Here is a 12,390-nt window from a genome sequence, read left to right as displayed (position 1 = left end):
ACGACAGATCATACAGTGTCTCTGCGAAAGCGCAGAATCCTGAGAGCCTCATGTACGTGCTGCCGAATAGGCCTCCAACTATCTGAGCCATTCATTTGCACTACAGCTTGAATATTCATCAAGTGCTATACAGTGACCTGCACTTGGAGCGCAGTGTCCGGGTGCCCTGCGGGAGAGTCCATCAACCAACTGGTCAAAGGCCGGGCAAATTCCAATTGGAGCATGACCAAATAAAGTCCCAAACCCACTAGTCGGGCAAAATGCAACTCCTAGCTGACAGCCTGCTACCTCTCTGTAGACGGGGGTCCCCCAGCCTGGCGCATTGTGCTTGCTTGGCAGGGGGCGCAGGACAGGAACCAGATATCTGGGCTTGTCTGTAGCCAGAGAACCTCCACCGGGAACTCTGGTCTGAGATGTGGCACTGGAATACAAGTGGTAAGGCTGGGAGCCATGAAAATTAGAGTGCCTAGAACCCCTAAAGGATCTGGGTCTCCTATTAGGCAGGGTCATAGGGCAAATGAACACCACAGAATCCATGAGGTTGACCATGAGGCCAAACAACAACTGCCCTGAAAGGGAAGTCTCGCCAAATCTAATCCAGAGCATTCTGCGGGCAGAAATGGAGAACACCAAAACATGCATTTGGCATATAAAGCATCAGGAACATAATCCAACCCAGCCAAATGAAGATGAAGAGGAGTATCTACAGCCTCATTCTTCAGGATATGCAGGCAAGACAGACAGGCATGTGTGACCAAAGATACCACCAAAGTAGCCTGAAAGCCAAAAGCAGATGCATAAAAAAAACCTCCCGAGGACTCTTCCACACGGAGGTCCTGTGTATCTGTAAGCACCACATCATTTTCCCTGGGAAGAAAGGGGCAGTTAGGCACCTGCATAACCAAATAATCCACTCTAGGCTAATCAAAAACCTGCGGGCACTCCAGTGCCAGAGGGTACCCCTCGCTAACATAAGAACACATTCCAGATAGTCACATTGCTCCGATATTACAATGCCCATATCAGGGCCAGGGAAAGGTGGAAGACTGAGCGCATACCACAAAGCCAGAAGGAAGGATGGAGCCGGCTGAGTGACCACATGCAGTTCCTGCAAAGACTCAGAAATAAGATCTGGCAAAGCTGCAGACTGAAATAAGCGCAGAACTGTGGGATCGTCCCCAGGTCCTAGAGCCCAAAGAATCCGAAGATCCAGCATACAGTCCTAAGGACCCCTGCTTAACAGTAGGTGAGACAGCTTCAGGGACAGCCCTGAGCTCCAAAGAAAACTAAGCAGGCTGGCTAACAGATACCCACTTGTGTGTTCTCAATGCAGGCAAAGCTGAAGAAATGTTCTAAGCACAAAAATCCCCCCTGAAAAAGGACTAAAAACACCAAATAAAATAATAAAATGTGGAGAGCAGAATGAACACACTTCTGCAGGCACACGTGCAAAGGGAAAAAAACTAAGTGGAGCTAAGGAGCTCAGTGAAGTACAGAAAAGGCACAGAGAAAAATCTGAACTGGATTCCTTCTACAGATGGCATGCAGCCATGAGGACACTAGCCATTTGTCTAGAATGTCTCATCTATTCCATTGGAAACATACTTCTGTAGTCCTCTTATTTCAGAAAAGTGGGTGATAATACTTTTACATAGGGCTTTCATGTTCATAAGAACATAAGAATTGCTATCTCCGGATCAGACCCTGGGTCCATCAAGTCCGGTGATCCACACATGCGGAGGCCCGCTAGGTGTACCCTGGCATAGATTTAGTCCCCATATCACTGTATGCTTCTCAAGGGAGATGTGCATCTAATTTACCCTTACCCGTATCACTCTATGCCATTCTTAAGGAGATGTGCATCTAGTTTACCCTTAAATCCTAGAACGGTGGATTCTGCAATTACTTCCTCTGGGAGAGCATTCCAGGTGTCCACCACTCGCTGCATGAAACAGAACTTCCTGATATTCATCCTGGACCTGTCCCCCCTCAGCTTCAGTCTATGTCCTCTTGTCTGTGTCACACTGGACATTATAAATAACTGCTTTCCCTGCTCCATTTTGTTGAATCCTTTCAGTATTTTGAAAGTCTTGATCAGATCCCCTTGCAGTCTCCTCTTCTCAAGGGAGAACAACCCTAGTCTCCTAAGTCGTTCCTCGTAATCCAGGTTCTCCATACCTTTCACTAGCTTTGTTGCTCGTCTCTGCACCTTCTCTAGCAGTTTTATATCCTTCTTTAGGTATGGAGACCAATGCTGGACGCAGTATTCCAGGTGCGGTCTGACCATGGCTCTGTAGAGCAGTATTATAACTTTCTCTGATCTACCCGTAATTCCCTTCTTTATCATGCCTAGCATTGTATTTGCTTTCTTCGCTGCTGCTGCCGCACATTGCGCCGACAGTTTCAGAGTCCTATTTATCAGTACACCCAGGTCCTTTTCCTGTTCGGTCTTTCCCAGAGTTACACCTGACATACTATACTTGTGATCTTTATTTTTTCTGCCTAAATGCATCACTTTGCATTTTTCCACGTTAAAATTCATCTGCCATTTATTCAGTTTTGTTTTATTTTGCCAAGAACACTGGAAACAATGCAAGTCAACAAAATACAGCACTAGCTATTTTTTGAAAGATACTGTTTTCACTATGTCCACAATCCGATTACAAAATAAGAGAGAGGAATCCAATAACACTCCTAAGCTCTTCACCACAGACTGAATAGGTATCTTCATCCCACTATATGAAAAAGCAGCAGGAGCACCTGTCATCCCAGAGGCAGAGAGGCAAAGAATTTTAGTTTTTTCCACGTTCAAATACAGGCAGTTTCCAGTCATCCACTTCACAATGTCAGACAAATAAGATGATAGAAGCTAGAAACCTCCTTCACAGTCCTCAGAAAAAAACTGAAAATCATCTGCATACAACTGATATCCTTACTCCAAGGCTCTCCAAGAGTCCCATTAGGGGCTAAAAACAAATTAAATAGCATAGCCAACAAAGGATCCCTACAGCACACCAGTGTGTAAAGCAAAAAAAACCTCTGATTTAACACTACCATTCCAAACATAGAAACTCCAATTGGAAAGAAAAGACTGAAACCAGGTAAGCATCATTCCTGAAATCCTAAAAGATCACAAATAATCTAGCAATATTTCATGATTGACAGTGTTGAAAATGGCTGCCATATCAGGAGGCACAAACAAAAGCCACTTCCTGATATCAAAACCAATCCAAATTTCATCACAAAGAAGCAACAACAATAATTCTGTGTTTGTCCATAAGCCAAACTAGAATGAGCTTTGAGAAATTCTGGAACAAGCTTCTTCTTCAGAAGAAAAGCGAAAGCAATAGTCTTCCTTGATCCAGCGTGCAATAGTAGCCTTAGAAGTGTCATCCCCCTTACAAGGACCCGCTAGAAAGACAAAGAGATGATCTGACTTCCTGATCTCCTGGATCCTCTGCACATAAAAGCGAAGGACCTGACTGGCATCCAAATTGCGCAGCTGTCTCTGCTCGGAAGAACCCTCCTGGCTACCCAACACTGGGAGGACTACTGCCTGATTGACATGAAAAGGAGAAACTACCTTTGGCAGAAAGGAAGGAACAGGCCTCAAGACAACCCGCTCCCTAGAAAATTCCAAAGAAGGAGCCCTACAAGAGAAAGCCTGCAGCTCAGACACACATCTAGCTGAAGTAATGGACACCAAGAAGACCGCTTTAAGAGTAAGATCCTTCAAAGAGCAGTCGCCCAACAGTTAAAAAGGAGGGCGCACTAGAACTGACAGAACCAGATTGAGATCCCAAAATGAACAGAGGGCCACGGGAGGCCTGAGCAACTTGGCTGCCCGCAAGAAGCGAAGCACATCAGGAATGGCAGTCAAACGCTAACCTTTCACTAACCCCCGAAAGGCTGACAAGGCCGCAAGCTGAACCCGGAGATAAGACCAAGCCAGTCCCCTATCCAGGCAATCCTGCAAGAACTCTAAGATGTTAGGCAGGGAAGCCACGCAGCACACCACTCCTCAAATAGACGCCAAACCCTCACTTAAGCTTGAGCGGTGGAAAGCCTCCAAGACCCCAAGAGAGTTGAGATCACTTTATCTGAATACCCTTCTTACCTAGGCAACCCTTTTCAAGAGCCAAGCCGAAAACAGAAGGGACCCGGCTCAAACATTGGAATGGGACCCTGAGTTAGAAGGTCATTCAAGAGAGGCAGAGGAAGAGGATCCGTCACCAGATGCCTCACCAGATCCGCGTACCACAATTGTCGATTCCAGTATGGAGCCACCAGAACCACGAGACCTGGATGGCGAATTATGTGGAGAAGAACTCTGCCCACTAATGGCCACAGAGGGAACACATACAACAGCCCCTCCGTTGGCCATGGTTGAACCAGAGCATCCAGGCCCTCGGCCTGACATCCCTGCAATGCCTGAAGAAGCAGGGTGTTTTGGTGTTGACACTTGTGGCCATCAGGTCCATCTGGGGCTGACCCCAAGACTATACTATCAACTGAAAAGCCACCAGGCTTAGACACCACAATCAGGGATCTAGCATGATGACTTAGGAAGTCCGCCTGAACATTCTCCACTCCGGCAATGTGAGATTCTGATATTTCCTGAAGGTACAACTCTGCCCAGACCATGAGCAGTCACCTCCTGCACCACCAAAGTGCTCCCCTGATGATTGACATAGGCCACCGCTGTGGTATTGTCCGAAAAAACCCTGACTGACTTGCCCATCAGAAAAGACTGGAAGGCTAACAGCGCCAGACGGATGGTCCTGATCTCCAAGACACTGATTGACCAAGAAGCCTCCTCCGTGGACCAGGTGCCCTGAGCTGAGTGACCTAGACACTGAGCTCCCCAACCAAGAAGACTGGCATCCGTGAGCAGCACCGTCCACTGCGGCTGGTCCAGACTTGCCCCTTGTACAAGATGGGGGGTCTGGAGCCACCAACGAAGACTGCCCCGAGCTAAGCCCAGGAGCGGAACAGGGTGATCCAGACAGTGCCGCTGAGGTGACCACTGACAAAGAAGAGCATACTGAAGAGGACCCATGTGGGCCCACGACCACCTCACCACATCGAGGGAGGCTGCCATCGACCCCAAGACTTAGAGGAAATCATGTGCCTGAGGATACCGGGACACCATAAGCAGGCAAATCTGAGATTGTAATTTGCTTGTCCGAGGCCTCCGGAAGGAAGACTTCCCCAAGAAGGTGTCAAACCTCTAGATATTCCAGGCTCCGAGATGGAGACAACCGGCTCTTGGCAAGGTTGACTACCCAGCCCAGCGACTGCAGAAACTCCACCACTCGAGCCGTGACCCGAGTGCTCTCCTGGAACAACTTGGCTCTAATCAACCAGTCGTCCAGGTAGGGATGAACAAGAATGCTCTCTTTTCGCAACGCAGCCACAATGACCACCATCACCTTGGTGAACGTCCGCGGAGCCGTGACCAGACCAAAAGAAAGAGCACTGAACTGATAATGTTGCCCCAAGATCGCAAAGTGCAGGAAGCAAAGATGAGAGGCCCGAATAGGAATGTACAAGAAGGCCTTGGTCAGATCTAGAGAAGTCAGAAACTTCCCTGGCTGAACCGCCAGAATCACAGACCGCAGAGTTTCCATGCGGAAAGAAGGCACGTGAAGAGCCCTGTTGACCCTCTTCAAATTCAGGATGGGCCGAAAGGTCCCTTCCTTCTTTGGCACCACAAAGTAAATTGAGTACCAACCTGTGCCCCACTCCCGTGGGGGAACTGGAACCACCACGTGGAGATCTAACAATCTTTGAAGGGTCTGGTAAAAGGCCTGCTGCTTCCACACCACCTGTGAGGGAGAAGAGAGAAAATGATCGGGCGAACTCCAGAGCATAGATGTCCCGGATCACTTCCAGAACCCACTGATCGGATGTGATGTCTGCCCACTTTGGCTAAAATTCTCGCAGCCTGGCACCCACTGGAACCAAGACGAGCACTGGCAAGGAGTCACTGGGCTGGACAGGTGGCAGGAGACCCGACGGGGGTGCTACCTGCACTCCGGCAGGCCCCACGAAAGGACTGCATGCGCTGGAAAAATCTGCCTCTAGAGAGCCCAGAAGATGGAACGGAGGCTCTACCAGAGCGGAAACAGTGGAAATCACGCCCATGAGCAGCGCCACCGCGAGCCAACGGCTAAGGCCTATCCTCAGGCAAACGAGGCACTTTGGAATCAGTGAGAGTCTGAACCAACCTGTCCAGATCCTCACCAAACAAGAAAGACCCTTAAAAGGGAACTTTATCAACTTAGCATTGGACGCCGAATCCGCTGATCAAGCGCGAAGCCACAAGGTATGGCATGCTGTCACTCCAAGAGCCAAAGCCTTGGCAGAAGCTCGCAAGAGGTCATACATGGCATCCGAGAGATAAGAAGCACCCAATTCAATTTTGGCCACTTCTTGCCAACAAGTTCCAATTTACCTCTTTAGAAACATAGAAATAGACGGCAGATAAGGGCCATGGCCCATCTAGTCTGCCCACCCCAATGACTCTCCCCTACCTTTCTCTGTGAATAGATCCCACATGTCTATCCCATTTGGCCTTAAAATCAGGCACGCTGCTGGCCTCAATAACCTGAAATGGAAGACTATTCCAGCGATCAACCACCCTTTCAGTGAAAAAGAATTTCCTGGTGTCCCCGTGCAGTTTCCCGCCCCTGATTTTCCACGGATGCCCCCTTGTTGCCGCGGGACCCTTGAAAAAGAAGATATCTTCTTCCACCTCGATGCGGCCCGTGAGATACTTGAATGTCTCGATCATGTCACCCCTCTCTCTGCGTTCCTCGAGTGAGTACAGCTGCAATTTATCCAGCCGTTCCTCATACAGGAGATCCTTGAGTCCCAAGACCATCCGGGTGGCCATTCTCTGGAACATGCAGGGCCCAACGAAAACACACCCGAGCCACTAGCCCATCACACAATGCTTCCTGGACCGACAGAGCCGTCACATCAAAACTCTGTTTAAGGAGGGACTCCAACTTACGTTCAAGGCCACACCGCCCTCCTTAGGCATGGTATGCCTCTTAGAAATGGCTGAGACCACCACGTCAACCACGGGTGACTTCAAAATGTCCCTATCCCCCTTAGGAATAGGATACAGGCAGGCCATGAAGCGCGCAAACCGAAAAGGGGCTTCCGGCACCTGCCACTGAGCAAGCATAACATCTCGAATATCCTGATACCTAGGAAGCAGAGCGAATCCTCTTAAGCAAAGGGTCCACCATATGCGGGGGCTCTGACACGGGGTCCTCAAAGTGCAAAACTGAGGAGACCTGCATAATTAACTCATGAAGCTCTTCCCACTGAAAAATGTGCACCACAGATGCATCTTCGCCAGTTGGGGGGTGCTCGAATTCCTCGCTGGCAGAATCCGACCCTCCAAGAGGATCCTGGAATTCTCCACAAGGGTCCAGGACCTCCTCAATCACATTTTGCTCCTCTGGGAAAAAATCCTCATCCCAAGAGACTCTAGGGCGTTGGAATGAGAGAGGAGTAGAGGGGGGCAAAACTGCCGCTATGTGGGGCCGCACCAGGGAAGATGTCGAGGGATCTCCCCCCCCCCCCATTGAGACCCCCGGAGTGGACACGAAATCTCCTGCCGCCAGCACATAAGCTTTACAAAGTGCCATTAAAAAGTCAGGGGGGAAAAAAATCCCGGCGGCCCCAAGGGACTCCGAGCCACAATAGGGAACCATGCCATACTTTGCCCCTGTATTTCCAGAACAGGGGGAAGGTCACCTGAGCTCACTGAGATGAAGGAGGAGCTTCCCGCCAAAATTGGACCCGAAACCGCCAAAATCTGAGATCCTGCGGCCTGCCGCATCTGAAAATCCTGGGACTTTCCTGACGCTGAGGCCAAGGAACCGACCAACATGAAAAGGGAATCCCCAGCCATTCTGGCGGCAAGGGAATCCTTTTCTCCCTTACCGTCAGCGGCTGGGGAACCCTCCGTGTGGGCGCCGGGGGAAGCCTGGGCTTCCCTGCGATCCAAATCCAACTCGCGAGATACCTTCGGCAGAATGCCCTTGCCGCCGGCATCCGCTGCCGATGAGGCTTCCCCACTGCTCCGGCCTGCACAACACTTGCACAGGCCGGCCGCAAGTACCTCGCGTCTGGAGCACAATGAGTACTTTTTCCTTTTAAAAGTGCTCATCGTGCTGAAAGCGCCCTAGCTGCAAAGAAAGTGCCGATTATATGAGAAAAAACAGACAAAAGGTAGTTATAAAGGGAAATGAGCCCTTTAGACCAGCAAACCTCAGGATTTTTTTTTTTTTGTACTTACAGAACAGACTCCATGGGCTCTCAAGCTGGAGGGCTGACCAACCAGGGGGCCAGGCCGCCGGCTGAGGCCCCTCTACAAAAATATGGGGAGGTGGAGGAAGGTGGGGGGAGGGACCTAGCACGAGATCCGCCGGGTTTAACACCCTCGAGGTTGGACAGATCCCCAAACAGGACCTGCCCAAGCTCTATCCGGCACAAAAGAGGAACCAGGAGTTCACTTCAAACACAAAAATCCAACAGGGCTAAGAGGGGAGCTGAAATTAGCCTACCACTCTGCTACTGGAGACTGAGGAAGACTGGATTTGTAGAGGGGATGCTATGCTGATATACAAGTTTGATCTCAGTCTCCACCTGCTGGTAGCAGTGAGGTATAATACCCATCCATAAGGAACTATACCGGTCTATCAAGCGATACAGAATTTAACTTATTTAACTTATCTTCACAATTGGTACACCAACGGTGGCCAGTGTTTCACAATTCTGCTGCCTCAGGGTGTAACCAGCTCGATCGAAACTTTAACTTGGGACTCACGTCTCCATGCTCTCTACTTTAAACACTGTATTGCACAGAGCCTATAGTTACTTCAAGGGATGTTTTTTTACACCAATGAGGTTTTTACCTAACCACCTTAGGCCACCATTGTGTGGTGGGATGGTTTGTTTCCGAGGCTTTTTCCTCCCTTGAGTTTGATACTTTTGGCTTGTGCATTGTTCTGATTTAGCATTTGCTTCACTGTATTTTGCACTGTTCATGTTACTGTCCAGTTACAGTAAAGGAAACAGTTGAGTGAAATTGCCCCAAACTTGAATGAACTAAGCCAGTGCTTTCCAAACCTATCCTGGGAGAATTCCAGCTAGTCAGGTTTTCAGTATTTGCATGCAATGCCTCCATGCAAATCTAACTCATTAATATTCATTGGGGCTATCCTAAAAACCTGACTGGTTGGAGCTCCCTCAGGACAGGTTTGGAACCACTGCAATAAGCCAATATCTTAGTTTTTTGTTTGTGCTTACTACTAAATTATTATACTTAGGGTCTCTACTGCTGAATTAATAATTTCTCTGCAGAGTCTGGCACACTGTTTAGCTCATTCTGCTATGATACCATGTACTGTAAAAACATGTATTGAATGGTCATATGTGGCTCATTTGCTTTCTTTGTTAAAGAAAAGTGATTTGATTGGATACATACATTTTAGCTAGTTTTTGCTTTAATCTTTCACAAAAAAAATTCAACAGTGAGGAAAGAATACAGTTCAAAGAATTAAGGGTTGTATAAACATGTTAAGCACACTACTACCACTTCAGCTTTTACCTGCTGCACTAACATCCTTGAAAACAAGCTAACACCGCTAGACTCATCCCAATTCTCTGAAGCAACTCGCTTTACTCTTCAATTCCTCTGGAAATTGCCAGATATCTTCTTTTGTAATCCGCCTTGAACCGCAAGGTATTGGCAGAATAGAAATCACTAATATAATGTAAAGTGTCATATGTCAGCACTAGTGGATTTTCACTTATTCTGTGTTATTTTGACAAACCTTTCTTAAAACCAGCTACACTATGTGCTCTTACCACAACCTCTGGCAATGCGTTCCAGAGCTTAACTATTCTCAGAGTGGAAAAAAATTTCTCCTATTGGTTTTAAAAATATTTCCTGCTGATACCATGGTTTGGCCCTTTGGGTTGGTACATTTTAGCTCCATATAAAATAGGTCACTTTTCCTTTCCTGATTGAGACCGATGTCTGTTCGCAATGCAGAAAAGAAGGAACTGAGTACAGCAGTGGCATGCATTTGAGCGGGAAGGTGACTGCAATATCCTATTGGCTGCTGCTGCTTGTTAAGCCAGGGAGAGCGCATCCAAACAGGCAGACTGCAGAGAAGGCTACCAAGTGTGTCTACATTGTCCCATGACACGGAGAATCCAGCTCCTCCAGGATGCAGTTGAGTTGAAGGAGGAAGGTAAACACTGCTATTGCCTCTCATTGCAGTACTCGCCCTTAAACCTGAAAAAGAGATTCTTAAAGATCCAGATAAGATCTATGGATCTGCCTTTAGATTTCTTATTAGCAATAAAGTCATATCTGCTAGATTTCATACAGATCCATTTTTAGGTTTAAGAACAAGTGCCACGAACAGCCAAAGCAGAGAGAAGGCATATCACCCTCCCCAGCTCAGTTACATCCTAGAGGAGCAAATAGGTGAAAGCTGGATCCTTTACATTCTACAAGAGAGATCCTCTGGATCTCTGCCAGCTATTTTAAAACATAGGATCTGGTTGTTACCCAATCCTTTCATATACTTACAGTAATGGAAACAGTTGAGTGAAATTGCTCCAAGCTTGAATGAACTATTTGAATGAACTAAGCCAGTACTTTCCAAACCTATCCTGGGAGAATCCCAGCTAGTCATGTTTCAGGATATTCTGCTATGATACCACATACTGTAAAAACATGTATTGAATGGTCATACATGGCTCATTTGCTTTCTTTGTTATAGAAAAGTGGTTCGATTAGATACATACATTTTAACTAGTTCTTGCTTTAATATTTCACAAAAAGAATTCAACAGTGAGGAAGGAATACAGTTCAAAGAATTAAGGGTTGTATAAACATGTTAACCACACTACTACCACTTCTGCTTTTACTGCTGCATTAACATTTTAATAAAACTTTTTGTTGCACAACTCCTCATGCAAGAAGGTTGACCCAGATTCAGCCTAGACCAGCTCTGTGATTAGCAACAAGATCTCTCCAGTTCACAGCTACTTAGATTCAATCCCATTCCCCAAATCAATGAAACAGATAGAACCAGGTACAACTTATCAGCCCCATCCTCAAGAAGATGAGATCCTGAAATTGCAGCAGCAGCCGTCTCTTAGGCAGCCCTGCTCTTCAGAATGGCAGATTGAAAGGCTGTACCCATGTCCCCGGGAAGAGAACGGCAACTTCCCTAATCGCAGCAGTCACAGGTCAGCTCCACACAGCTCATTAGCTCCCCACCCAAATACTAATTTTGGCTTTTGCTAAAGATTTCGCCCGCCTTGTTGTTAGCGCCCTCGGCTTCTATTCTAGTATTCACACACATAAATCAGGGACCAGCCCCACCAGCTGCTTCCAAAACAAATTACACAACGCAACATGTTCACGCGAGCAGCAGGAGCTCTAAAGGCAGTAGATAACACACCCCATCACCCGTTAGTACAATTTGACACCCCCGAGTCCCAACTAGTGGCTCGTTCTAATGCAGGGCCAGAAGCTTGTATAAGTACAGTATCTAAAAAGCACATCCTGCCCCCTTTCCCCGCGATGGCTACTTCACTCCCCAACAAACACAACCCGGCGCGAGCCGTCAGCAAGGGGAGGAGGTAAACCCCGGCGACTGCCTCGCGCTCATTACAAGTACGCGCCCTCCCCAGCCTTCCTACCCATGACAAGCGGGTGTCCGGCTTCCATCAAGCTGTCTCGGCAAGCGCCTCCGCCTCCTCCTCTCCCCAGCGTCGCCGCCCAGCTCCTCACAGCCCCATCCTGTGGCTGGAGGACCGGCAGCATGCGGTTCAGACTTAGGGAGGGGGTGGGAGAAGAGGAAGGGAAATGCTGGGAGAGGACGTGAATGAGCCACATGAAAGTTTATTGGCATGAGAGCTTTCTATGCTACTAACATAGTAGATGACGGAATGGTCCATCCACTCTTTAAATTACTGACTTAATTTACATTTTCCTGCTTCTTAGCAGATTGGTAATTGATAGGTATCGCTTCAGAAAGGGCAAGAACATCGGGGAATGCTCATACCACCCCACTAGACCTTTAGGAGTTTGCCTTGTAGTCCCTTGGTGATAGCTGTGGGAAGGAGGGGAATAGAAAGAAGGAATCTGTCAAGCAGGGAGAGGAATTGAATTGGGGGTGGCTATTGTAGCATTAGGAGAGGCTTTTCATTGAGGGAGGAGGATACTTCATCCCAGCCTATAATGTATTCAGAGTCTGTCAAGCCAAATAAATAGTCTCAACTCACAGCAACAACAGAAAGCAATGGGGCCCATAATCATATTTTCTATGCACACCATTTTCACAT

General features: G+C 47.8%; 1 protein-coding gene across 6 annotated transcripts in view; it reads right to left on the bottom strand.

The window, feature by feature from the left end:
* The window catches only part of RUFY2 (RUN and FYVE domain containing 2), a 127,900-nt gene extending 115,987 nt beyond the window's left edge, over nucleotides 1-11,913 (bottom strand). For 2 of the 6 annotated variants that reach the window (XR_004539182.1, XM_033941549.1), the window contains exon 1: nucleotides 11,746-11,912. Coding sequence is in view for 4 of the 6 variants with exons in the window: in XM_033941549.1 (XP_033797440.1) it covers nucleotides 11,746-11,869 (124 nt within the window). In the remaining 2 variants the exon portion in view is untranslated. Of the gene's footprint in view, nucleotides 1-10,624; nucleotides 10,753-11,745 lie in introns of those variants that run through there. The other 4 variants (XR_004539183.1, XM_033941546.1, XM_033941550.1 and 1 more) reach the window with 4 other exon arrangements.
* Between the last annotated feature and the right edge of the window lie 477 nt (nucleotides 11,914-12,390).

This window comes from Geotrypetes seraphini, chromosome 4, assembly GCF_902459505.1.
Source record: "Geotrypetes seraphini chromosome 4, aGeoSer1.1, whole genome shotgun sequence".
NCBI lineage: Eukaryota > Metazoa > Chordata > Amphibia > Gymnophiona > Dermophiidae > Geotrypetes > Geotrypetes seraphini.
Note: the sequence above shows the minus strand (reverse complement) of the source record. Positions and strands in the feature narration are given on the sequence as shown.